Here is a 27329-nt window from a genome sequence, read left to right as displayed (position 1 = left end):
AACCAATGAATGCATTAATAAGTGCATTCGTTGACTTGTTAATAATAACAATTGAATGTTTCTCTCCCCACCTCCATTTCTTTCTCCCTCAAATCAATAAATTTTGCTCCAAATTTTTTAAAAGAAAAAATAAACGTTTAATATCTGTTTCATGTCAGCAAGCCAAAACTTGGGAGGTGATGGAAATAAGAGGTGTTGTATGAGGCCAACCAAAGAAATGAGGATGTTTCCCTTTGGAAGGACAAAGGCGAGGCTACATGCGCTGTACGTCTATGAAATTGTGAACCCACATGAGCAAGAGGAAGTGGAATCCCTCCTTCACAAAAGACATATGCGTAGGTTTTCATGCTCAGTAAAATAATGGTTTATTTTTAAATAACGCTTTTCTCACAAAGAACTCAAACATATATACAATGTATAAATTATAACAAACTTTCTTAATACCTGTAATACTTCTACAAGCAGGGAGAGAGGGAATAGGAGGTAGACCGGAAGGAAGGAGAATGGGGCCCTGCGGATCTGGGCCGAGCACTGAGAGCCGGGCCAGCGCGTGGCTGGGGGCCGGGGAGGCGCCCAGGAGAACACACCCATTTCTGTGATCTCTGGTTTGAGGGTGAGGTTTCCCTTGAGGAAGGAAATGTGCAAGATTTCCTCACAAGGAGCTCTGAGACCATCCACGGCGCGTCCTAAGTGCGTCTTGGGCTCTACCACCAGGCAATCACTGACATCTCAGAGCCAGCTGCTCTGAACAGACAGATGGACAGGGAGTCCACAGTCCTCTAAGGAACCAGGCAGAAACCAACAGTGGCGAGTAAAAAGACAGGGAGACGGGGAAGGGTCTTCTTCCCATCTATGCCCGTGGGATTCGTGTTTCTCTGAGGGTAGAAGGAAAACAGAACTTGGTGTGCCTTCCTTTCACATCAAACGGTGGTTCCGGAGAAAGCGCAGCAACACCTGGGCTCCTCCGCAGAAAACTAGGACAAAATGAGCCAGTGCATCTCTGCCTTCCCCTTGAAGATCCTGTTCAAAAAGACAGAGACAGTATTTTTTTAAAGGCAGTAGATTGATCCAAAGTGGAAATTCAGGACTAATTCAATCGATGCCCCCAAACAAGCTTCTTGGGCTGCACTATGAGCTGTCTGAGCTGAAGGGGAGCGTCTCAGGCTGTTCAGTCACTTCCACACCCTCAGCACTGCCTTGGGACGTCTTCCTCTGGATGTGTTTTCCCATCTCAACTGTTGGCAAATGGGGACCCTCTTTTCAGGGCTAATGACCACTTCCTCCCGCCTCCCCAAGGCACTTTCTTGGCCTTGTCAAAGAAGCAAGGAAGTTAGCTTTGGCGCGGGAAGAACTGAGGAGACTTAGATGGGTGGAGAGGGGAGTGAGCAGGAGCAAAGTTGGGGGTGAGAAAGAGCACAGCGGGTGTGTGGAGCCATAAGTAAACCCCACTGTTTATATGGCAGCATCCGGAGAAGGAGCCTGAGGGTCCTTCGCAAAGGGCTCTCGGGGTCCCTGCCCCTCCTCCTACAGTCTGTTCTCAACACAGCAGCCTCAGAAGACTTGGAATGCGGCTCCCTCAGCTCACCGCTCCCCAGTGGCCTCACTCAGAAGGGAAGTCCTCACGGGGATCTGAAGGTGCCACCTGATCTTCGGCCAACCTGCCTGCCTGCCCCCATCTTTTACTACCTCCTCCCGTACTCAGCTGTGGCCATGATGGCCTCCTGGCTGTTCCTCAAACCTGCCTGTGTCCACTGCTTTCCCCAGAAATCGCCGACTCCCTGCCACGCTGTGCCAGGGTTTGCTCAGAGGCCACCTTCTCAGCGAACAAAGGCATCCCTTAGACTCCTCTACTCAACATCGCAAATCCTCATCCCTTTCCTTGCTCTATTTTTCTCCAAAATATTTATGATTGCCTCATAAATTATATACTTATTTACTCATATATTGCTTGTCTCCCTTTTCGAATATAAACTGCATGAGATCAGGAGTTTTGTCCCTTTTGGTCACTGCCATGGCCAGTGCGGGCAGAGCCCGACACACGCCAGGTACTCACTAAACTCTAGCCCAATAAACGAAGGAATGATGAATCACTAGCAGCAGGTTAAGGAATTTAGATTTTGTCTTGTCGGTAAATGGGAATCACTAAAGGATTTTTTTTTTCCTTTTATAACTGATATCAGTTAGGAAAACTGAACGACTGCCCCTCCAGCAAGGCAGACAAGAAAGCAAGCGTGGAGTCAGATGCTCATAAACCACAGTGTGTGTCCAGGTGCACATTTAAACTCCAATTTTGTCACTTAGTTGCTGAGTAACCTGGGACAGGTCACCGAACCTCTCTGAACCTCAACCGCATGTCCTGAAATACCTGTACCACTAACTGATAGAGTTATTGGGAGAATTAAATTAAAGGGAAAGTTCTGTTTTCCTCTACCCTCTGAGAGTGTTTTCAAAAAGTACCTGGAAGAAATTATTTAATAAACATTGGTTTCCCTCCCCTCTTTCTAACAAACTAAGAAGTTCCCCATGCATTGCTGTATTAGTCAGGGTTCCAAAGAAAACAGATGGCACACTCAAATTAGGGAAACTCGGGGAGGGCCAATAAAGGGACTATCTACAAAGTGGGGAGGGGCCCACGGGGGGTGGCACAATACCCGGGGAGGGTGCCCACAGAACTGCTGCCTCTCCCAGGCCTGTAGAGACAAGAAGGGGGCAGGTTCCGGAACCCAAAAGGAAAGAGTCCTTCCTGCAGAGAAAACTTTCAAAGACACATTTAAGATCCTGAAAGCGATGGGAAGACTATTATAAAACATACTTTATATCTAGGAAAATGACATGCCCTGAATTTTTTTAAAAAGATGAGGTCCTTGAATCAAAACCCCATATAACTAAGTAGCAAAACGGAAATTATTTTGAGAACCAGGCCTATTTGAAAAAACAGAATCCTTGCTCCAGTGAAGAGAACTGGAAAGAAGCTGTGGGGCAGCTCAAGGGCAACTGGTCCCGCAAACAACACTGCGACCCGGCGGGCCTCTTGCAGGGCGGTTCAAGAGCAAAACTAAACGTTTCCCTAAATGTATCAAAAGCAGGGAGGGACCTGGAGAATCAGGGTGACCACGTGCTTAAACAGAGTTCAAAGAGCAACTAAATGATGACTCCGCAGAAAAGAAATGTACCATGCTGGATCCGAAATTCTGTTAAAGCTGCTCCACTTAAGCCTTGAAGCAGCAGAGTAAAGCTTTCAGCGTTTTAGAGCCAGACTTAGGAGAAACTTCAAAAGTTATTTTTTAAATATGATGTGGTCTATTTGAAAATGTTCCAAAGGGCAATTTCGTGGAACTGGACAAGATACCTTTAAAAGTCTAGGCCAAAGCCAGCTTTATAAAATGCTGCGGGAAGCGGTAGGGCAGGCATAAGGACAGACATGTAGACTGATGCCACAGAGCTGAGTCCAGAAGCGAACTCTCACACCTACAGTCCATCGAGCTTTGATGTGAATACCAGGGAAAGAACAGCCTTTTCAATGAACAGTGCTGGGACAACCTTGCCCATGCAAAGACTGAAGATGGACTTTTAACTCATATCACATACGAAATTAACTCCAAATAGATCAAAGACCTAACTTCGAGAGCTGAAACAACAAGTCTCTCAGAAGGAAACGCAGGTATAAACCTTCATGACTTTGGCTCAGGCAATGATTTCTTACCCATGACACCAAAAGCACTGGAAACAGAAGAAAAAAAGAAATTGAACTTCATCAAATTAAAACCTTTTGTGCTTCAAAGAATACCATCTAGAAAGTCAAAAGGAAACAATGGAAGACAATAGTTGCAAATGATGTTCCTCATAAGGAACTTACATCAGGAATATATAAAGAACTCTTACAACTCAATAGTAGAACACTTTTAAATGGGCAAAAGATCTGAATAAACATGGTCCAAAGACATACACGAATGACCAAGAAGCACATGAAAAGATGTGCTCTAGCCATCCGGGAAGTGCGCGTCCACACTGCAAGGAGATGCCCCCTCGAACTCCTGGGCTGGCTCTGATCAAACAGACAGTGAATAGCAAGTGTTGACAAGAATGTGGAGAGACTGGAACCTCGCACGCTGCTGCCGGGGAGGGAAAGCAGGCCGGCCACTCTGGGAACCAGTCTGGGTGTTCCTCCAAAAGTCAAACACAGGGTTCTCCCATAACACAGTAAATTCCATGCCCAGGAATGTACCCACAAGAACTGAAAACATATTCTAGACAAAAATATGTATACAAATGCTCGTAGCAAAGTGGAAACAACCCAAACATCCATCAACTGATGAATAAATGTGAAATGTACATACGATGGGATGTTATTAAGCAATAAAAAGAAATGAAATACAGACATGCTACAACATAAATGGACTTTGAAAAATATTATGTCGCTCTGACCGGTGTGGCTCAGTTGGCTCCGTGTCGTTCCGCAGAGTGAAAGGCCGCAGGTTCAATTCCCCATCAGGGCGCATGCCTGGGTTTCGGGTTCTGTCCCCAGTCCAGGCATGTGTGAGAGGCCATCAACTGATGTTTCTCTCCCTCTCTTTCTCCCTCCCTTCCTCTCTAAAAATAACTTTGAAAAGAAAAGTAAAACAGTATGCTAAGTGAAAGAAGCCATTTGCAAAGGCCACATATTGTGTGATTGCACTTATACTGAATGTCCAGAACAGGCAACCCCGCAGAGACCGGAAGTAGACTGGTGGGGCTGGAGGGAAAAGGCGGGGAAGTGAGCAGGGCCTGTAATTGGGTTTGGGATTTCTTTCTGGGGTGATAAAAATGTCATAACGTTGATTGTGATGATGGTCATACAACTCTGTGAATACACTAAAAGCATTAATTGTACACTTTCAACAGGTGAATTGTATGACAATTTTATTTCTCAATGAAGTTATTTTTTTATTTTTATTTTATTTTTTTTAAAGATTTTATTTATTTATTTATAGAGGGGAAGGAGAGAGGGAGAGAAACATCAATGTATGGTTGCCTTTTGTGCATCCCCTGCTGGTAGTTAGCCTGCAAGGAACTGGTTTGCAACCCAGGCATGTGTCCTGACTGGGAATCGAACCTCGATCGTCTGGTTCGCAGGCCCGTGCTCAATCCACTGAGCTACGCCAGCCAGGGCCCGAAGTTATTTTTTTTTTAAACAGAAAGAAAAGCCAATATCATTCAGTGTTGATTTATTCAGCTGCAGGGATAAATGTAAGCCTTAGAAGTAAATTACAACTTTAGAAGACAAAGAAAAGAAAGGAAAGGAGGCAAAGTGGATGAGGACGTCCACGGGGCGGCGGCCTCTGGATGGGGTTGGGTCAGACGGAAACCAGTGCTTGCGGTTTGTCCTACTCTGGCCTCTCCTTTTCAGAGAAAAATATTAGCCAGACCCATAGATATTCAGAATTAGCTGATGAAGCAACAGGAAAGTTGAACTCAGAATTTCCTGGGATGAAAAGTGAAAACTTTCCTACAGAAGAAATTAGCCTAGAGGGGAGGTGATAAATGTGAGTAAGCTGTAAGAAATGATACATAGCAAAGAGATATTCAACTCCAAATATTGAAAGGGCAAAGACAAAAAACATTCAATTTTTTTTGGTTTAGCTAACATTTATTGATCCTCTTCTGTGGGTCAGGCTCTGTTCTGAGTGATTTATGTAGATTCTCTCCTTGAATTTTCCTAACAGCCATGTACGGAAGGTACTGTTATTACCTCCGTGTTACAGAGGAGAGCCAGGGTTAAGTAACTCACTCAAGTTCACACAGTAAATAGTGGGGAGTCAGGCTCTGGGTCCAGTACTGGGGCCCTAAAAGCAGCACATTTAGCCCCTCCCACCATAGCCAAAGATTCAGGGAGCAGTAAGTCCTGTGGAAGAATGTCTTCTATGTATGTGAAGCTTCCAGTGTAGACTCAGATGTGGCTGTCCATTGAGGCCAGAGGGTACGGCTTTCAGGTGGGGTCTCTGAAAGGGGTCCTGTACAGAAAATTTATCCAGGTAGGAAGGCACACGCACCTCCCTCTGGGCCTCAGGCTCTTGGGGTGCCCCCAGGAGAAAGAGAGTCAAAGAGTGGACAGTATTGGAGCCGTGCGTGTGTTTGGGAACCAGCAGACATGGGTTTGGGTCCTAATTCCGAAACCTACCAGCTGTGTGATTTAGGAGAAGTTACTTGACTTCTCCAAGTCATCAGTTTCCTCATTTGAATTGTGAGAACAGTCATAGTCCCAGCTTCACCGGTCGTTGTAAGAATTAAATAAAATAACGCAAGTGAAACCCTTAGCATGGCCCTTAGCAAACAGCAAGCCCTCAGTAAGCACTAGCTGTTATTACATAGCTTTAGTCTATCCACCAAATAGAGTTGGGCCAGGAGCAAGGTCATTATTGACCCTGTGAGCCCAGGGAGAGAGCAACACTTTATAACCCAAATTCTTTTTTTTAAAATATTTTATTTATTTATCTTTAGAGGGGAAGGAGAGGGAGAGAAACATCAATGTCTGGTTGCCTTTCGTGCATCCCCTGCTGAGAGTTGGCCTGCAGGGAACCAGTCTGCAACCCAAGCATGTGCCCTGACTGGGAATCGAACCTCGATCCTCTGGTTCTCAGGCCCGCGCTCAGTACACTGAGCTACACCAGCCAGAATAACCCAAATTCTTATCTCGTGCTTCAGTGTCTCCTCTAACTCCAGTCTGGTCCTTACAACTCAGCTTCACATCATCTCAATCTGTGTATCTAATAGGAACTTCAGACTTGCATTTCCCAGATGGAACTCTGTGCTTCCCCCAACTCTGTTCTTCAGTTTTCTCCATCTCAGTAAATGGTACTACCATCCATTCAGATGCTCAGGCCAAAACCACTGAGTCAACGTATTCTTTTTCTTTCACTCAGCACACCCAACTTATCAGCCAGTCCTGCAGGCTCTACTTTTAAAATTCATCCTGAATCTGATCATTTCCTACCACCTCCACTGCTATGCGATGGTCTCAGCCTTTGGGAGGGTCTCCTGCGTCCCCAGCCCTGCATACAGCCTACTGTCTGCACCACGCCAGTCTCCATCTAAGTGTAAATCAGCTCCTGACACTCTCCTGCTCCAGACGTTTCCCTATATTTAGCATAAAACCTGAACACTGCCTCTAAGACCAAGGCCAACTCCCAGACCTTACCTCCCTCCACTCCAGCCATTCTGGCCTCCTTGCTGTTCCTTGAGCCTGTCCCTGTATCAAGGGTTTTGTGCTCGCTGTTCCCTCTGCCTAGCACACTTCCCCTCACATATTTCATGCCTGGCTCCCTCACTTCCAGTGTCCGCTCAAATACCACCTCCCCAAGGGACATCCCTTCTCTGACTGCCCCTCTAAAATCCATCTCCATCACTCAGTAGCTTCTACTCCTGCTTGAGACCCGTCTGACCAGATCATTTATCAGTTCGTCTGCTGCGCTGTCTGTCTCCCTCCTTGACTTTGACATCTATGAGAGTAGCCTCATCGTCTGTCCTGCTCTCTCCTCCAGCACCAATGGCTGGAACTGAGCCTGCCACAGAGCAGATGTCCAGTAAGTATTGTTCCAAAGAAATTGGTCTGTGAAAAGTTTTATTTGATTGTGTATTTATTTGGTCTTTGTTTCCTTCCTGCTTTCAGTGGTGTTGCTGGGACCTGCCATTCATGTTTTGTCTCAGGCAATGTTTTACTTGAGGGAAAGGTTGCTTACTGTCCACATTTGGGCCAGAACGTGAAAGAAGACGTGGCACTCCCTGAAGCCAGCGCGGTGGCTGCAGCAGTGAGGAGCCAGACGTCCTCCGGGGAGAGGCAAATGGAAGGGCCAGAGGCTGGGCCCTGAGGGGCAGCCCCCCTTCCCGGCACCGAGCCCCCCCCACCCCCCCCACCCCTGCACCGAGCCCCACGGGATCATTCTCTCTCTGCTGCCGACGACCGCTTGCTCTGAGGAAAACTAAGTTGGCTACGGATTTCATCACCCCTAACAGTTCAAGTAGTAATCGTTACTCTTTCCTGTTTTCCCTTGTTATCTCTTATCATAATGAGGAGAAACTCATGGATCAGTGGGAGTGGGCTCAGGCCGTGCCTCTGGTTGGTCGGGAGGATTACCACAGTCGAAGGCATGGGTTGTCCCCCTTGACTGAGCATTGGATTCACCCAGGGAGCTTGTAAAGTGCCTGATGCCCAGGACACACCTCATGCCAGTCAAATCAGAGCCTCTCAAGGCAGGGCCCAGGCCTCTGTAATTCTTAAAAATCCACAGGTAATTCTCATAGGCATCCCAGTGTAAGGGTGTGGAGCGAAATCTCACACTTCAGTGTGTGCACATACCCTCTGGGGTATGTGTAAGAAGGTACAAGATTGTGATTCCAGTGTCATGGACAGGGATTCTGCATACCTGACTGGCTACTAAGTGATTCTGAGGCTCCCAGCCCATGAGCCACAGTCTGAGTGACAAGTGTGAGGTCAAACAGTGTCAAATTAACAACTTTCTGAGCTAATATTTGGTGATCTGGACATTACTGATCCACGTGTTCTGCTAATTCCTGGGCATCCCAGCCTCTTAGCAGCCATTGCTCTGTCTGCTCTTTCCCCTGCCTGCCAGGCCCTTGCTGGACACACGGAGATCTCACCTCTGGAACCATCCTGTGGTTGATGCTGTCTCCAATGTTTTTCAGCTGCATGGCCAACTTGCGGATTATTTCCTCCTGGTGACGGTTCTGGCCGATGCTGTTTTCCTTGGGCTCAGAGGGAGGGTCGTGATCTGCATTAAAAGAGTTCAAGAGAGAGACTCCATTAACTGTCTGTGAAGTTCCTCACCACTAGCTACTAAAATCCATCTTAGACAATGAGAGAATGAAAACCCATTGTCATAATGGCTATCAAAAAAAAAAAAAGCCTTGCTTTGAAATAGGTCAGTTCTGTTCAATAGAAACATAGTTCAAGGTATGTACTAATTTTTAATATTCTAGCAATAAAATCAGATCAAGTTAATTAGTAATATATTTTACTTAAGCCAATCTATACAAAGCATTATCATGACAACATATAATCACCATAAAATTATAACTTATATGTTTTGCATTCTTTTTATTATACCTAAGTCTTCAAAATCTAATGCTAAGTTAGTCTTATGGCACATCTCAATTCAGAAGCTAACTTTTCATTGGAAAACCTTGACCTGTATTTAGATTTCACAAAGTTTATGTTTTAAAAAGTAGATTCATGTTCAAGTTGTCCCAAACATACTTGAAAGTCTTCCAACAACTAAACTAAGTATCTGTTTTTAAAGTTTATTAAAATTCAATAAAACTTGAAGTTCAGCTCTTTAACTGCACTGGCTACATTTCAGGTGCTCAGAAACCGGCTGTGACTGCCAGTCATTGTGTGGGATGGGTATGGATCTCCACAGCTTTACTAAAGCTGATTTTTCCATTTTTTTAACTTTCTTTCCTTGAATGAGTTTTGCCAAATGCTATTTGCTTCCAGCAACCAATGAGTGTTTTTAAGCAGCACTATGAGTGAACTGCAGTTCTGGGTGCTTTGGGGAACTCCTAAAAAGCAAAAAGACATGATTCCTGTCCTTAAGTTGCTCACAGCACGCTGGGCAGGGATGAAACAATGCCCAGGTGCTTTAGGAATTCAGAGAAGGAAATCAATTTGGGCTAAAGTAGACACGTGTATGGCTTCATAAGTACAGCAAGTTTTGCTTTGAACCTATTTGGTTCCAATAAAATTTGAGGACTTTGATTTTTCAGGTTTTATGCTGAGAAAACAAGCCCTGTCTTTGAAGAGGCCAGTGGGAAAGAGAGATGAACTGCAACTCAACACACTACAGTAAGGACAGGGCCTGCGTAGAGGCCAGGGAAGACATGCCAGTGAGGATGACAGTGCAATCCAGTCCAGAAGGATGAAGGATAAATAAGAGTCAGCCAGGAGAGGAAGACCGAGATGGGGGCCAGAGCCAGCTGGGAGGGAGTGGCAAACAGAACTTTGCAGGCAGAAGGATCACATGAGCAAAGGCATGGGGATGGTAGAGAGGTTTTGTGCACAAGCTCTAAGTGGTGTTGACAAGCAGGGAGCAATGGGAAGACCAATGGAGCAGGCAAGAGCAACGTCGTGAAGGCACAGCCAGAGGCCTGGACGTTACCCAGCGGAGCAGGAGACCCAACGGAGGGTTTTAGGAAGGAAATGGTATGGTCAGACTTGCTTCCTGGCTGTTCCCTTCTGGGATCAGAGTGGAGAATGGTAAGACAGGCAGGAAAACATTTAGAAGCTACTGCGAAGTCCTGAGGAGGGATGATAAGGAGCTGCCTGACAATAACTAACATGCTTCCCACACTCCATGCATTATTTTACTGACTACTCCCTCACAATGACCCCCATGAGGTCATTTTACCTCCATATCACAGATGAGAGAGCTGTGGTTTAGAGAATACGTTTCAGTCTTGGCTCCACCTTAGAGTCCTTGGCAGGAGTCGGGGCAGGGGTGCTTTTAAAACTCCCAATGCACAAGCCTCACCCCATTCCAGAGAAATCATTTTCCTGGGAGTTGGACCAAGCATCAATATTTTTTAAAGCTCCCCAGGTGGCTCCCACTTGCAGCCAAGTGTAAAGACAGGGGTTTATGAAATGTTTGCATGGCCTGGGGATTGAAAGTCGGTGAGTGTGAGAGGCAGGGCTTAAACCCAGGTCTGAAATGAAGCTGCACTTCACTTCGGCTTTATTCCAGGGGTGGAGCGGTGAGAACAGATTCTATAAATATTTAGGGAGCAGAATGTTCTGGAATTGGGTACTAAATTAGATGAGAAAGCTGAGGGAGAGGGAAACTCCTACCTTTCCAACCCTGCAGCCTGGAAGGGTGACGGCACCATCAGCCTGTGCAAAGAACAGGGGTCAGGGAAGGACAGGCGTGGCAGGCATGGAGATGAGTTGAAAGAGAAAAAACAAAATTTGAGTTCACTCACTAATTTAAGGTGCCTGTAGGACATCTTAGCGGGCATCTGGGTAATATTTGAAGCTTGGGATGTCAGAATTTAAAGATTGAAAAGTCATTATTCATTTGTTTACTCAATAAAAATGCAGAAAAGTGAATGAGATATTTCAGTTTGTATAGCTAAAGACAGAACTTCTAGATAAAGGTCACTGTAAACAAGGTAGGCAAGGAATAAACACCCACAAAAATGACAGAGAGAATAGAGAGATAAAAGTGGAATCAGGAAAAATGGTGTTTCCTAACCGTCTTTCAAATCTTGTTGAAAATTTTCTTCTAAAATGCGTAACCTTAGTGGACATTGTTACTTGGTTAACTACGGAATACAGAATATAACTCCGTGAGCGTGTACTGCTGCTGCTGATCCAGAATCCTGCAACACACCCAAGGATCCCTGTATGGAAGATGCCAGTCATTGTCTGACTTGCTTACACCCCCTTCCAAGAGAACCTGACCTGTTGCTTAAGCAATCCGGTTCTTTCCTACAGGGCCCGGCCCCACCCCCAGGCCACAGCTGAGTGGATCAGAGGTGGACACCTGACCCAAGAACCAATAATCCTGTGGCTGGCTGGGTACTCAGAACCTATGGTCAATATGAAGCAGGGTCCCTTTCTCTCTGTTCAATGTCAGCTTCCTCTCAGTTCAGTGAAGACTCAGGAAACTGAGAGAAGAGTTAACAGTGGGAGTAGGAATGCCACAGAATTGTGTTAGGCTCAAAATAAGTCAGTCATTTGCAAGTGAAAATTATGAAGTCCAGGAAGGAAACAGTTAAAAGAGAGGCAGGGGAAGCTGGCTGATAGAGAAGAATGCAGCAGAGCAGACACTCAGAAACCAAGACTCAAAAAAAAAAAAAAAAAGGCAGGCAGGGTGGGTGGTTAGCCCTCACAGCGGCCTCGGAACCTGAACCGTCCAACTTCAGTTCTTTTGCATACGCGTCCTCACCAGAAACTACAGCTTTCTGGGGTTAACTTGAATAGTTTTCTCTTCCCTGCAACCAAGCAAATAATCATAAATGCTACATTGTTCAGAACTAGCTATCTTTGTTCAGAACTGTCCATCTCAGTAAAATTGTGCAGGAGATTGTGTTGACTATAAATCAGCTTCAGGAGAGGCTCTGAAAGTGAAATTAAAAAATTAAGTTCCTGCCCCAACTGGTGTGGCTCAGTGAATTGGCCATTGTCCCACAAACTGAAAGGTCGCCAGTTCAATTCCCAGTCAGGACACATGCCTGGCTTATGGACCAAATCCGAAATTGAGATGTGAGAGGCAACCAATTGATGTTTCTCTCATATACCAATGTTTCTCTTCCTCTCTCCTTTCGTTCCCCTCTCTCTAAAAAAATAAAAAATAAAAACAAAAATAAATATATAAAGTCTTTTTAAAAAAAATTAAGTTCCTGATACAAGTGTTTTCTATTTTTGTTCTGGTCCTTAACCCACTCCTAGTAAAAGTTGAATGCAAAATGGATTGAGCTCTCCTGTACTCAACCTATACATGGAATTGTTTGCTGACTAAGAAGGGCTGGTATATCTGTCCCACAGACATTTATACAATAAAATACCATATTTTGCTATGTACAATGTGCACCCACATTCTTGCACATTATACGTGGGATTATTATACCCGTGGTATGTAATCATTATTACATTTGCAAGTGAAAATTATGAAGGGGAAGGAAACAGTTAAAAGAGAGGCAGGGGAAGCTGGCTGATAGAGAGAAAAGGAGCAGACGCTCAGAAACCAAGACTCAAAAAAAAAAAAAGGAGGGTGGATGGTTAGCCCTCACAGCAGCCTTGGAACCTGAACCCTGCAAGTTCAGGTATGTAATCATTATTACATACCATGTATAATGCACATTCTTATTTTCCCCTCAAAAATTTGGGCAAAAAAGTGAGCATTCTGCACAGCAAAATATGGTAGCTATGCCACCATATTATAACAGGAAATAAATTATTAAATCAAAATTCTAAAGTGATAATATACTGAAGTGAGAAGTCTTGCGATAAAATCATTAAAATGAGTAAAATTAAAAAACAAAACTCTATTACTTTTCAAGTATTGAATTTTTAATATCTGAAGGAAACAAGTATCTTGTTTTATGCTGGAAAGTTGTCTGAATGTGTACATATCCATGCAGAGTTCTGAAAATCAAACCATAGTCTAAATGGCCCAGTGGGGACCTTGGTCATCCTTCTATAATCTTGACTGTGCTCCCTAGAAATAAAGGTCTAGGGGCTTCTGGTTCAAGACTGAGCTCGTTGGCCTCTCCATTTCGTCTAATCCCTCCCAAACCCCACCAAACAGTAAAGTATGAAAAAGAATAAAACCACAACAATGCAGAGAATGGAAAGCAAGGCCAACAGCAGATGAGAGAGCTGTACACGTTTGCAAAAGGCACAAAGGAGATGAGACAAGACAGGAGCAAAGGAGCCAGGCAGAGAACCTACCACTGAGACTAGAAGCCTATAGAAGCCCGTAAGACCCCGAGGCTGGAAGGAGGAGACGCCACTGACTGGACATCTGATGGGGAAGCAACTGCAGAGCTTGGTGCCGCTGACATCACAGCCCCTACACTGAGCACAGATATCAGGCAATGAATGAATCAATCAATAAAACCCAGACCACACTGTTCTCTAATGGAAGACAGCAAATCTTATGGAGGAAGCTAAAGCTTCTTTACAAATGCTGGTGCCTCAGGTTATATGTCTCTTTGTTCTGGTATTTGAGGAATCTGGGGCCAGAAAGTTCACTCCCTAACTCATCTCCCCAAGCCTCCCCTCCCCCAACTCAGAGCACTCAGGTGCACCAGGCGCTCCATCTGAGTCCCTGCTCACCAGGAAGCCCTGGAGAGGCAGTTCGGCACAGTGGTGAATTCTGAAGCCACATCACTTCAGTTCAAATGTAAAATTCACTACAAATAGAACTATGTAAACTGGGGCAAGTTATTTAATCTCTCTATGCCTCAGTTGCCAACTGTAAAATGTAAATAGTAATGTATTATTTCATGAATTCTAAGATTTTTTAATGCCTCCAAAATCAGAATGTGATTTATAATCTGTGATATATCATAGTTCAATAGCATCATTTACCTTTTTAGTAGTAAACAAAATAATGGTATGTCTTACAGTTGATGAATATTAAACTTAATGAAATACCACAGTAACTGCCTGGCACAGGGGTTGTTGAGATGATTGAGTTAATATATTTAACCTGCACAGGACAGTGCCCAGAACATGGGTAAACAGATTGTACATGTTGGCCACTGTGCCACCCGGAAAAACAATCAGTCATACTCAGTTAACAGCAGCCGCACACCTCCTCAGGTACCCTGCCCATGTTTCTTTAAAATTACAAAGTATCACCAGGCAATTGGTAAGAACCACAGAGTAAGAAATACCAGATAAACAAGTAAAACAGTAGTCCTAAAGAAAACAGACAGTCTACGGCCACACCACCCTGAATGCGCCCGATCTCGTCTGATCTTGGAAGCTAAGCAGGGTGGGGCCTGGTTAGTACTTGGATGGGAGAAAACAGACATAATTCAGAGAACAGAAAAGAATGTGTGCAAATTCTAAAGTATATATTTAGAGAGATTTAAGGAAATATCACATCCATGAAATAAAAGAGGATGCTCTGTGAAAAACAATAATCCTGGAACAAATTCTTTCAGATTTAAAATATATAATTTCCAAAATTAAAAACACAACTGATGTTCTGGAAAACTAAAGTCAAAGAAATCACTCAGAAAAAACATCAGAAGTTGAAAAACAGGAGAAAAAAGACAATGATGTACAGTGCCAATATGGAAAGAACATGTCTGATTAATGGGCAACCCAGAAAGAGAGAAATAGAGGAAATTATCAGAACAAACTGTCTAAGACAGCTTCCCAGAGCTGAAATACATCAAACTTCAGATTAGAGTCCCACAAAAGGAGGAAAGGAAGGAAGGGAGGGAGGAAGGGAGGGAAGGGGGGAGGGAAAAAAGAAAGAAAAGAAAAGAAAAAGCCCCCACCAAATGCTCAGGACAACAAATGGGGAAATAGAAACTTCACCTGTAGAACATACTGAAATTTCAAAACACCAAGTATATGGAGAAGCTAAAAATCTCCAAAGAGAAACACAGATTAGTGGGCAGCTACCTTCCCATCAACAATGGATCCTAGAAGACAGCCAAACAATTAATATCCTCTAAAAATCATTTTCAGAGTAGAATTCTATGCCTAGCTAAACTCTCAATAACATGTGAGATACGAATAAAGTTATTTGCAGATGTGCAAGAAGAAATTTTTCTTCCACACACAATTTCTTAGGAAGTCTCTTGGGGAAGCAGGACAGTAAGAAAGAGTTTACTACAGAGTATGACTAAACCAAGACAAAAGACAGAAGACTTAGCAAAAGGTGGATCCAAATCCCGCGAAGGGAAGTCCCAGAATGGTGATGCCTGCAGAGTAACTAGACTGGGCAAGACAACACCTGCAGATGGGAAGCCCCCGGTGATAGGGAGATTTGATAGAAGAGACGGTATGGTTGAAAATTTGGGGAAACTACAAAGCATGTGGGGGAGGGGAGAAAAGGCAAAGAGAAAGTCCAGAAAACAGTAAAAGGTCATATAGGAAGTGTATGGTCCACATGTGAAGCAAATGAAAATGTGGCGTAAGTTTAAACTGAAGGAATTGTTTTATGGTTTTTTTCTAAAATGATATTCCTCTGTGTTAAACTTTGCAGTACTTTTTAAAAAATATATTTTATTTATTTATTTTTTGAGAGAGGGGAAGGGAGGGAGAAAGAAAGAGAGAAAAACATCAAAGTGTGGTTGCTTCTCACACACGCCCCCAACTGGGGACCTGACCTGCAACCAGGCTTGTGTCCTGACTGGGAAATCGAACCAGCGACCCTTTGGTTCACAGGCCCGTACTCAATTCACTGAGCCACACCAGCAAGGGCTAAACTTTGCAGTACTTCAACTATATGACTAGAAATAATTTTAACCTATTGCAACTTAAATCCTTGTATCATCACTGGGAGGTAATTATTCTCAGGGAAAATCATTCTAGTACAAATAGTCTTTAAAAAAATGATTAGAGAGATAGAGACAGACACACAAAGAGAAACATCAATTTGTTGTTCCACTTATTTATGCCTTCATTGGTTGATTCTTGTATGTGCCCTGACTGGAGATTGAACATACAACTTTGGTGTTTCAGGACAACACTCTAACAAACTGAGCTACCCAGCCAGGACCATACAGTCTTTATTTCTGATAGCCACTACCTCTAAACCCTAAAGCATTTCCGGGAGTTTGCACAATTTTTTATTTTTGGAATACTAATACAACAGGTAGACAAAAATGACGATGAGGGTACTACACGTCTTGGCCTCTCCACATCCTGGACCATCATCTTCTTCCAGATTGGAAAACACATGGCTTTGTTTTCCAGAGACAAATTTAAAAAAAAAGAAAAGAAAGAAAGGGAAGGGGAGGGGAGGGGAGGGGGAAAAAAGAAAAAAAACTCAAGGCTTCTTCTCAAAGTCATGTGACTTCTTTTAGTTGAGGAAAGTGGCTTCTTTTAGGAGGACTTCGGGGCATTAGCCAGTGCTTTAAATGTAATCAATTTGATTATTTAAATATTTTAAATACAAAATCAACAGTAGTGGCCTCATCTCAAAGTTGCTTCTCTCATAATCAATCAAACATGTTGCAGCTGAATGTTCAATTCCTAACAACACCTAATCAGAATAACAATTTCAAAATACTTTGCTTAAATTTAGCAGAACTACTAATCATCTCAGGAAGCCTCCAAATCTTTTAGCAGGGACAAATTGGCCTTTTAAAAAAGACTGCTGGTATCACCCAGGATTGAAGTATAACAAAAGAGAATGTAGTAAAGATAAAAGAAAGTTTGCAGACTTCCAGCCAAGATGGAGGCGTAGGTGAAAATACTATGCCTCCTCGCACAATCAAGTTTAAGAACAACAAAGATTTAGAAACAAAAATACAACAAAAACAGACAGAAAATTGAACTGTACCAAAGACAACAACGAACCATTCATCCAGATCGGTAAGAGGGGCGAAGTCGGCAGCTGGCAGCGAGGGGCTGCAGCAGGAAAAAGCGGCTGAACCGGCAGTTGGCGGATCCTAGGGGTGGCAATGGGCGGACCCAGCAAGGGCGCAAGGTGGCTGACTGGCCACGGTCACATGTTCGCGCGCAGATAAACCAGGCAAAAAAAACGAGCAGTGAGACAGACCACGCAACCCACGGCCCCAGCAATGGGAATTAAAGCCTAAAAGCACCAACTGGAAAAACTTTCCGGGATCAAGGTACCGGGAGAGGCTCCCAGGCTCACAGAGAGTTCATTGGAGAGACCCACAGGGTCCTAGAAAGCACATAAGCCCACCCACCCGGGAACCAGCACCAGAAGGGCCCAATTGGCTTGCAGGAAGCGGCAGAGGGGACCGAGATCCGAGAGAGAGCGAGGAAAAAACGTCACTGCTCCCTCTCTGACCCCACCCCCCACATACAGCATCACAACCCAGCAACCTGAGCTGCCCCGCCCTGGTGAGCATGTAAGGCTCTGCCTCTCATATGGAACAGACACAAACAGACAAATATTATGGCTCAAGCAGAAGAACAGCTCAAAGCCCCAGAGCCAATACTCCTAAACCACTAAGAGATAGCCAACCTATCAGATGCACAGTTCAAAATACTGGTGATCAGGATGCTAACAGAACTGGTTGATTTTAGTCACAAATTAGATTAAAAAAAAATGAAAGCCACACTAAGTGAAATGAAGCAAAATGCACAGGGAACCAATAGTGATGGAAACAAAATGGACTGAAATCAATCAAGTGGACCCAAAGGAAGAAAAAAATGACCAAACAGAAAAGAATGAAGAAACAAAATTTTTTTAAAAAGAGGAGAGGTTTAGGAACCTCCAGGACACCTTTAAATGTTCCAACATCTGAATTATAGGAGTACCAGAAGGGGAAAAGAAACAGCCATGAGTGGAAAACTTATTTGAACAAATAATGAAGGAGAACTTCCCCAATCTGGCAAAGGAAATAGACTTCCAGGAAATCCAGGGAGCTCAGAGAGTATCAAAGAAGTTGGACCCAAGGAGGAACACACCAGGGCACATCATAATTAAATTAGCCAAGATTAAAATGAAGGAGAGAATTCTAGAAGCAGCAAGAGATAAGGGGACAGTCGCCTACAAGGGAGTTCCCATCAGACTGTCAGCTGATTTCTCAAAAGAGACCTGACAGGCAAGAAGGGGCTGGAAATAACTATTCTGACTCATGAAATCCAAAGACCTACATCCAATATTGTTCTATTCAGCCAAGCTTTCATTTAGTGGAAGGGCAGATAAAGCACTTTTAGAATGGAAGGGCAGATAAAGCACTTCTCAGACAAGGTCAAGTTCAAGGAGTTCATCATCACCAAGCCCTTATTATATGACAGTTAAAGGGACTTATATAAGAAAAAGAAGATGAAAAATATGAACAGTGAAAGGACAGCAAACTCACAATTATTAACAACCACGCCTAAAACAAAAGCAAACTAAAAGGACAGCTAGATCGGGAGTGGAACCATAGAAATTAAGATCACATGGAGGGTTAGCAACAGGGGAGTGGGAGGAGGAGAAGAGAGAGAGATAAATCTTTAAAAAGAGAGAGATAAAAAATGTATTTGACCTTCATGTGCCTTCACTTTCCAACTGGTAAGGGTCCTAAACAAAGTACCTAGTACACAAAATACAGAAAATAAGAAAATACAGAAAATAAGTAGCATAGACGGTAGGTAAAAAATAGTGGGGAGGGCAAGAATAGTATTGGAATACAGAATCTAAAGAACTTGTGACACATGGACATAAACTAAAGGGGAGGGAATGATGGGGGAGGGGTATGCAGGGTGGAGGGGAGTGAAGGGGGAATGGGACAACTATAATGGCATAATCAATAAAATATATTTTTTATAATTTTTTTATTTAATTCTTGTTCAAGTACAGCTTTCTGTCTTGTATTCCCAGCCCTGCCCGCCCCCTGCCCCATGCTCCCCACCTCCCTCCCATTTCCGCCCCCCACCCTTAGTTATTGTCCACGTGTCCTTTATACTTGTTCATGTGAGTCCATCCCCTTTTCCCCTATGATTCTCTCCCCTCTCCCCTCTGGACCCTGTCAGCTTGTTCCGTATTTGAGTGCCATTGGTCATATTTTGCTTGCTTGTTTGTTTTGTTGTTTAGATTCCTGTTAACGGTGATATCATATGGTATTTGTCTTTCACTGCCTGGCTTATTTTGCTCAGCATAATGCCAATAAAATATATTTTTAAAAAAGAAAGTTTGCAGGCCAATGAAGTGTGAATTTGAGCTGCCAGACTAGTTTTGGCATTGGTAAGTACAGACTCCTCTTCCAAGAGGTATCCTGATGGAGGAATGAGAGAGAAAGGCAGTAAGGAGCAAGAAGAGGAGGTGTGTTGAAGGAATTTTCTGAGTTGAGAGTCTTGAGCAGGTGTGTAGGCTGAGGAGCGAAATTAGGAGTAATAGAAAGTAGACAACAGTGTAGGTCAAATTGTTGGGGCAAAGTCTCAGAGGTTTAGGAGGAACAAGAAAGAAAATAGGTGGAAGGATGAGCTTTGACAGGAAGGCCATCTCCCCTTCCCTCGAGATGGAATAGAAGGATATAAGTTGTGATTCTCACATAAGGAAGTCTGCAGCAAAGGGAAAGGAGATTCAGGTGTTTGCCTGTGATGACATCTTCGTACATGGGGCAGAAAATGAGGTCATCTGCTGAGGCAGCAAGGAATGAAATGGCTGAAATTAGTCACTAACAAAAATTCGAAGAAAAGAAAGCTGATGAGAGTTGTATAATAGGAGCTGATGACAACTATCAACACCTTAAAAAAAAAAGAGCCTTGGCTGGTGTGACTCAATGGACTGAGTGCTGACCTGCGAACCAAAAGGTCTCTGGCACAATTCCCAGTCAGGGCAATGCCTGGGTTTCAGGCCAGTCCCCAGTAGGGGGTGCATGAGAGGCAACCATACATTGATGTTTCTCTCTCTCTCTCCTTCCCTTCCCCTGTCTAAAAGTAAAAATAAATAAAATCTTTAAAAAGAGAGAGATAAAAAATGTATTTGACCTTCATGTGCCTTCACTTTCCAACTGGTAAGGGTCCTAAACAAAGTACCTAGTACACAAAAAGCCCTACATTATATGTCTTAGCTACTACTACTGGACTTGGTGTTAGATAGTATTTACATAGATACAATAACGAAAACCAGGGTTGTTGGTTTTTAACTTCAGAATCAACTGATGGACAAAGTATGAAAGTATTGGTTGTGGCTGGAGGTAAAAATGTAAATATTTTTACAGGTAACTACCTGGCCAGGTAGCTCAGTTGGTTAGAGCATCATCCCTACACACACAGGTTGCAGGTTCAATCCTCCTTCAGGGCACATACAAGAATTAACCAATGAAGACATAAATAGGTGAAATAATAAATCCACATTTCTCTTTCTCTACCTCTCTCTCTCCAAAAATCAATTAAAAAAAAAAGAATGTAGCCTTGGTTAGTGTGGCTCAGTTGGTTGGGCATTGTCCCACATACTGAAGGGTTGTGGGTTCGATTCCCAGTCAGGGCACATGCCTGGGTTGTGGGTTCTGTCCCTGATTGGCAATCAATAGATGTTTCTCTCTCTCTCTCTCCCTTCCTTTCTCTCTAAACTCAATTAAGTATGTCCTTGGGTGAGGATAAATAAATAAGTAATTTTTAAAAAGATTTTATTCATTCATTTTTCAGAGAGAGAAAAAGAAAAGGAGAAAGAGGGAAAGAAACATCAATGTGTGGTTGCCTCTTGTACGACCCCTACTGGGGACCTGGCCCACAGCCCAGGCATGTGCCCTGACGGGGAACTGAACCAGCAACCCTTTGCTCCACCACCCATGCTGAATCCACTGAGCTACGCCAGCCAGGGCTTAAATAAATAATTTTTTAAGTGTACATATTAACAACTTTGGCCACAGAAAAATAAAAAGATATACAAGTCAAATAGCAGGGTGTGGAAGGCTGAGTGAGAAGAAATCAGGGAAGTTAGTAGCTTTATCTGATAAAATGCTGAGTCATCTGATATTGCTGAAAATATAAAAAATAAGAAATAGGCATTTAAATTATTTGTTTTAAATAAAACAGAAGTACTAAAATAATAGTTTAACTATCAATCATGAAAAGAGACAGTGTGTTATGGACTAAACCTCATCTATCATGTCAAGGAATCAATGGATGGCATAAATGAATGAAGACAGAGGGAAATAAAACAGTTGTTCCCAACTCTGTCTGTATATGACTATCAGTTTAGAGACCTAAAAAAATGAAAAAGAATTTTCTTGATTTGGAAATAAAACAACAAATAGGTTTTGTGTGTGTGTGTGTTTAAGTTCTTTAGGGTGCTTCTACCATGCAGCCAGCATTGAGAATCACCGATCCAGGAAAGTGGAAAACATCACCAATTAAAGAGTTGGCGATGTTTTTGGGAATGGGGCTGCAGGACGGGGTAGAGGTGAAATGGAGAGGCTGAATACTAACTTCGTATTTATTCATTCATTTATTCAACAAATATTTGTTGAAGGCCTTCTGTGTGTCAGGCACTGCTTTAGTCCTTTTCACCATAAGCTTTCCAGTACTAGATGTCTTTCCATAAACATGTAAGTTGTTTTGATAAACTTTTTAAAAAAGATTTTATTTACTTATTTTTAGAGAGAGGAGGGTAGGAAAAAAGAGACTAAGAGAAACATCAATGTGTGGCTGCCTCTCACATGGACCCACTGAGGACCTGCAACCCCAGGCATTCACCCTATATGGGGAATCGAACCGGCAACTTCCTGGTTCGCCAGCCATGTCAGCCAGGGCTGATTAAAATTTTTTAATGCAACAAAAAAGCATCAGCATCACCTGAATCCACACTTTTAAATACATCGGACAACTAGCAAGAACCATTGCAGCCTGAGTGGAAAGGGCAGCCACTTAGGCAAGGGCGATACACTTGGGAAAACAACCTTTCACAACTGGGCAGCCAGGCTGCAAGCTGACGGAGAAGACAATGGGAAGAGCACCTAAGGGAAAACCATTCCCCAGCACCCCTCTCCTACCACAAGATGCCACTGAGCCAGGGCTGCCAGCTGAGTCTCAAAGTTAAGAGCTCTGAGGAGAATGGTCCCAGGGCTCCAGGCCACACAACACAGTGAAGAGTAGGAGGGAGAGGATAGAACGGGGCAGGAAGGGGCAAGGTCTCAATGCGTTAATTCACCTCGGCCAAGGGTAAGCACCTAAACAGGCTGCTTAACCAGTAAGTGAAATATATGAGCCTTTGATCAAAATTGCAGCCTTGCCCCAAGCCATTTTGAAATAACATCAATGATTAGTTCAAACTCCAGCAAGGATTATTTGACAATAACCTAAGAAAAAGTGAGGGCACCTGTGAGGGCTGAGCGCTCACTCAGGAGAGAAGATGCCGTAGAGAAGAAAAGAGAACCAAGTGGGGAGACCCTCCAAACAAATGTCACTTACTTCAAAAAGCGTTTAGGGCCATCGCTGCCTGTGCCAATCAACTGCATAATGAGATTCGAAGCTCTTTAACTAATTAACTCATGGTCTCCTGGGAAATATAAAGTCTAGTATGACTAGACTTCAGGAAGTCTCCCGTTAGGAAGACAGATTACAAGAGGTGCAGAGAAGGAAAGAACTCGACTGAGTGTACTGAAAACAAGAGGTGTGTTTTGCATTCTGGAACTCAACATAGTAACTATTTATTATGCTTGACCAACTAAACAATGAAACGCTTGAGGTCATGTATCTATTTCATCACTCTGGGCCCTGGCTCAGTGCTCTGCACATAGAAGGTGCTCAACAGATGTTGTTGATTGTGATCGGAAAGATGCAGTTGCAGGAGAGCGTGGAGAGAATGAAACAGGAAAGAGAGGGTTAGGTGAAAACGTTGGCTACCCTCTTAGTTTAAGGACAGCTCTACCTTTCAGTTTGTTTGGAAGACAGCTCTCCGTTATTTAAAGCTGTAAAACAGCAACAACATTCACATGTTTTGAACTCTTGGTATAGAACCTTATCAAAAACCTGAAGATACTCTCACAATTGGAGGTGAGAATATAAATTCATACAAAACCTCTAGAGGGCAACCTATCTATTTACCAAATTTTACAAATCAAGGTTATTTGTTGTAGGATTGGTTTCAATATTATGTGATGGGAAACAACCAAAAGATACATCGATAGGAAACTATTTAAATAAACGATGGTGTACCCACACAATGAAATACTACGCCAGTGTAAGTAAGAATAAGGAAGCTGTTTCCTGGAGGAGGGCATGGAGAGTTGGTAAGCCTTAAAAGAAAAAGAAAAAAAAAAAAGGAAAAATAAGCATCCGGGTACTCTCAAGGGAAGAAAGCAGCTAAATCATTAGACTCTCTTCAGACCTCTACAACACTAGATTACATTTATGCTTGTTATATACAGACACACCTAAAAATATATTGAAATATAGATTTTTTGAACTTCTTCCCTTTCCTATCAATAATTATTACATTTTTAGTAGTGGGCAAGGTCGTTTTGTTTTTACTCATCTTTGTTTTCCCAAGAGTTTCTAATTTCCCTTAAATGACAGTTAGGATGGTTTCTCTGGACTTTCCAAGATTCTATCCACCCCCTCAACTTTTCTAAGAAAAATTGGCTTTAGTTCCCTATACAAAAATTCTGTTTTCTTTTTTCCCCACAGTTGTTCCTACATGTAAACTTCCCCAAAGTAATAAATGAATTTTGGCATCAGCAAGCCACTTCCCACTTGTTGGCTAGTGATTCCACTCTGCCAGGTCCCACTGGGAGGAAAGATACCGGGCCTTCTCCATAATCAGTTTCAGTTTCTCAAGAGTTTTATGGGCAGTACTTGAACTTGTTTTTTAATTAAGGTGTTATTTATTTTTAGAGAGAGGGAAAGGGAGGGAGAGAGGAAAACATCACTGTGTAGTTGCCACTCAGGGGCCCCCTACTGGGGACCTCGCCCGCAACCCAGGTATGTACCCTGACGTGTGCCCTGACTGGGAACCGAACCTGCGACCCTTTGGTTCTCAGCCCCGCACTTAATCCACTAAACCACTCCCCTCCCGCTGCTTTGCTTTTCCAGTGGTGCAGCCCTGAGTCAGTTCCTTCGGGGAAAATGCGCGCTCCCAGACCACTGGGTGGCGAAGAGGTCACATGGATGTGCTGCGGCCAATGGGGAGGGCGTGCATGCGTAGGCCGTCTCCCGCGCCTGCAGCGGCGCGTTTCTGCTTCCAGACACCCATGGGAGTGGGAGGTCCGAAAACTCGGTACGGGGAGTACACTGCAGGGCGCCTCCGATTAACCTAGCTTCAGCGTTCTCCACGCCGGAATAACAACTCCGTGTCTTTCTCACAGTCCCTCTTTCAGTCTGCACAGCCCACATTTCTTCAGCGTTGTCATAAAACGTGAGGGAGAACCGCGCTGCTGCCTTCTGAGCCAAAGAGTGTGCAAAGAAAGTGGGAGGCTAGAGTGTGCTCCCACCTCTAAACCGAGGGAGCCGCACACTAGTGGCCGTCTGCACACTAGTGGCCCCCCAGGCTAAAATACCCGTCACAAATAGGATTTTGCATATGGCGTAAAAACGACAGTTCTAGGCANGAGTGGGAGGTCCGAAAACTCGGTACGGGGAATACACTGCAGGGCGCCTCTGATTAACCTAGCTTCAGCGTTCTCCACGCCGGAATAACAACTCCGTGTCCTTCTCACAGTCCCTCTTTCAGTCTGCACAGCCCACATTTCTTCAGCGTTGTCATAAAACGTGAGGGAGAACCGCGCTGCTGCCTTCTGAGCCAAAGAGTGTGCAAAGAAAGTGGGAGGCTAGAGTGTGCTCCCACCTCTAAACCGAGGGAGCCGCACACTAGTGGCCGTCTGCACACTAGTGGCCCCCCAGGCTAAAATACCCGTCACAAATAGGATTTTGCATATGGCGTAAAAACGACAGTTCTAGGCACGAAAACAAATGTGTAGATTAGGTTGTAGGCTGTTAACTGTATAAACCACAGGTAGTGGCATTATTACTTCACCGTTTCTCCTTTTGAGGTGAAATTGGAAAAGCACTTTGAGTAAACGAGGCAACCGCCCACAGAGCACCTCTGGACATCAGCTTCACAGAGGATCAAGCGGTACAGGGAGTGTGAAAACATACTGGAAAAGGTTTGCAGTAAAATATAAGTTCTAAAATAGTAATGGCTGAACAACTTTGTAAATATACTGCAAACTACTGCATTGTGCTCTTTAAAAGGTTGAATTTTATTGTGCATGTGTATAGTGTACATCTCAATTAAAAATATATGTTATTCACAGGTGACAGAATCTCAGGCTCTGAGAATTTTTGACACCTACACAGGTGAAAATTCAATAGCTAAGTCAATTGAGTTTTTTCTGGAAAATGGATGCCATCTTTGGTATGGTGACCAGACACAATGCTTGAAATTTCCACTTTCTCAGTAGCATGTGATTGTTTTAAAGTTGGAGAAGAGTTTAAGATTAGTTTTAATAATACCGTTTTATATGTCTAGCATATTTTAATCTATAAGTCTAAAACCCCATAATGCTCTTCAAAACGTAAGACTAATTTTTCAACAGTCAGACATTTAGAAATCATACATTTTTGCAAAACAGAATTTCAAGTTTATCTTTCCTTCAATTGTTTCCTGTACTGGCAAAATGAAGAAGGAATCTAAAATGAATTTTTCCTACCTTAAGAATGCATTGTCAGGTCAAATTTAAAGACACCTTTTTCTTAGATTTTACCTATTTAAGTTGCTAATAGAAACTAAGAAATTTAATACCATGAAGCAAAAAACAAAGTCAGTTTTAGATTTTTAGCATATGGAACTTTGATTAATAGATTTACCACTAACCTCTTACAGTTAATGTTTAAGTAATTTATTCAGTGCCCAAGTTTGTGTACTCGATACCAAGAAAAAATACATGCTAAGAAGAACATTTCTTTTCATTCAGTACAAATCTTACCTGGGTTCCTTGACATGGCTGCAACTGGCTGGTTGCCGGCAAGTCTGGTCATGTACACCTTCTGAAAACTGTATTTCACCCACAGTGATTTGCAACAATTTGTTACTTTGGAAGAGAAGTTCAGGAGTTCTTTAGGTTCACAAACAATTGTATTACTTTTTTTCTTCTTCATGTTTTTTCCCTGTTGAAAAATATATTTTCAGAAGATTTCCCTCATCTCTCAGTATTATTGGGTGTGTTAGGCAAATATCAATGTTCTAACAATGCAAGCAACCTTTCTTCCATTCATGAAAGGGTTGTGGATTTGGGTGGAAGATGGAACAGGGTGATCTCTAAGGCTTTGTTCAACTTACATAAACATCTCTCTATGTTGTTTAGATCTTAGATCTGCTACACTATCCCACAGCCTCATCACCCAGCAGCTTTCCTTCATCTCTTCAATAGCCACATACCCTAAACGGAACTGTCAAATTAGTACCCGTAAGAAAAGAGAGACAAACTAGTGTAGCCAAAAGAAGCATAGATAAAAAACCTAGAGAGGTGGTGAGGGTTAGAGATGGAATACATTCCTTGCCCTACAGCTTCTGTGTGTGTTTCCTCTCCAGAATGATACTTGTCTTCTCTCTTCAGTCCTCCATATACACACTGTCCATCTCTACAATCTCCACAGATGCTAATGAAGGCTGTTCTCCACCCCACACCCTTTTTTCCTAATATTATAGTACCAATCCAATAAATTGAAGAATTAAACTAAGACTTTCATTGTCTATCAAGTGTACTTAATTCTCTTGACTTAAAGGTTTGTCAAGAGTTTGATTTTCTATTTTACCTTCTAAATCTAAGCAGTTACTGGAAAGAAAAGGAATGAATAAGGCAAGTGAGACCATAAAGAACAAGTAAAGAGGGTAACAGGGGAAGCTTTCAGGAACCTTAGATCAGTGCTATGCAATAAAAACATATGAATCGTGCCCTGGCCAGGTTGCCCAGTGGGTTGGAGCATCATTCCGGACACTAAAAATTTGTGGGTTCAATTCTCCATCAGGGTATATACATCTAGGTATTGGGTTCCAACCCTGGTCTGGGTGTGTATGGGGGGCAACAAATCAATGTTTCTCTCTCACATTGATGTGTTTCTCTCCCTCTCTCTCAAAGCAATAGAAACATATCCCCAGGTGAGGATTTACACACACACACACACACACACACACACACACACACAAATATATATCCCTGGCCATTTAGCTCAGTTGTTAGAGTGG

The 27329-nt window shown here is 43.2% G+C and overlaps 1 protein-coding gene across 1 annotated transcript; it reads right to left on the bottom strand.

Moving 5' to 3' along the window:
* Window positions 1-547: 547 nt before the first annotated feature.
* PXT1 (peroxisomal testis enriched protein 1) lies at window positions 548-26247 on the bottom strand. Its single transcript, XM_037063256.1, has 3 exons — window positions 26071-26247; window positions 8635-8765; window positions 548-1020 (listed from the first exon to the last, which is right to left on the bottom strand). Exons 1-3 carry the CDS (start codon window positions 26240-26242, stop codon window positions 916-918), a joined length of 408 nt encoding a protein of 135 aa, XP_036919151.1. The 5' UTR covers window positions 26243-26247; the 3' UTR covers window positions 548-915.
* Between the last annotated feature and the right edge of the window lie 1082 nt (window positions 26248-27329).

This window comes from Sturnira hondurensis, unplaced genomic scaffold, assembly GCF_014824575.4.
Source record: "Sturnira hondurensis isolate 20B ecotype Veracruz unplaced genomic scaffold, ASM1482457v3 Scaffold0014430, whole genome shotgun sequence".
NCBI lineage: Eukaryota > Metazoa > Chordata > Mammalia > Chiroptera > Phyllostomidae > Sturnira > Sturnira hondurensis.
This window is presented reverse-complemented; position numbering and strand designations above follow the sequence as displayed.

Excerpts from the sequence above, each read along its gene's own strand:
- PXT1 (XM_037063256.1), bottom strand. The coding sequence starts at position 26,242 with ATGAAGAAGAAAAAAAGTAATACAATTGTTTGTGAACCTAAAGAACTC. Across the intron at positions 8,766-26,070 it reads AGCCATGTCAAGGAACCCAG|ATCACGACCCTCCCTCTGAG; the intron begins GTAAGATTTGTA and ends CTTTTAATGCAG. Across the intron at positions 1,021-8,634 it reads ACCACAGGATGGTTCCAGAG|GATCTTCAAGGGGAAGGCAG; the intron begins GTGAGATCTCCG and ends CTTTTTGAACAG.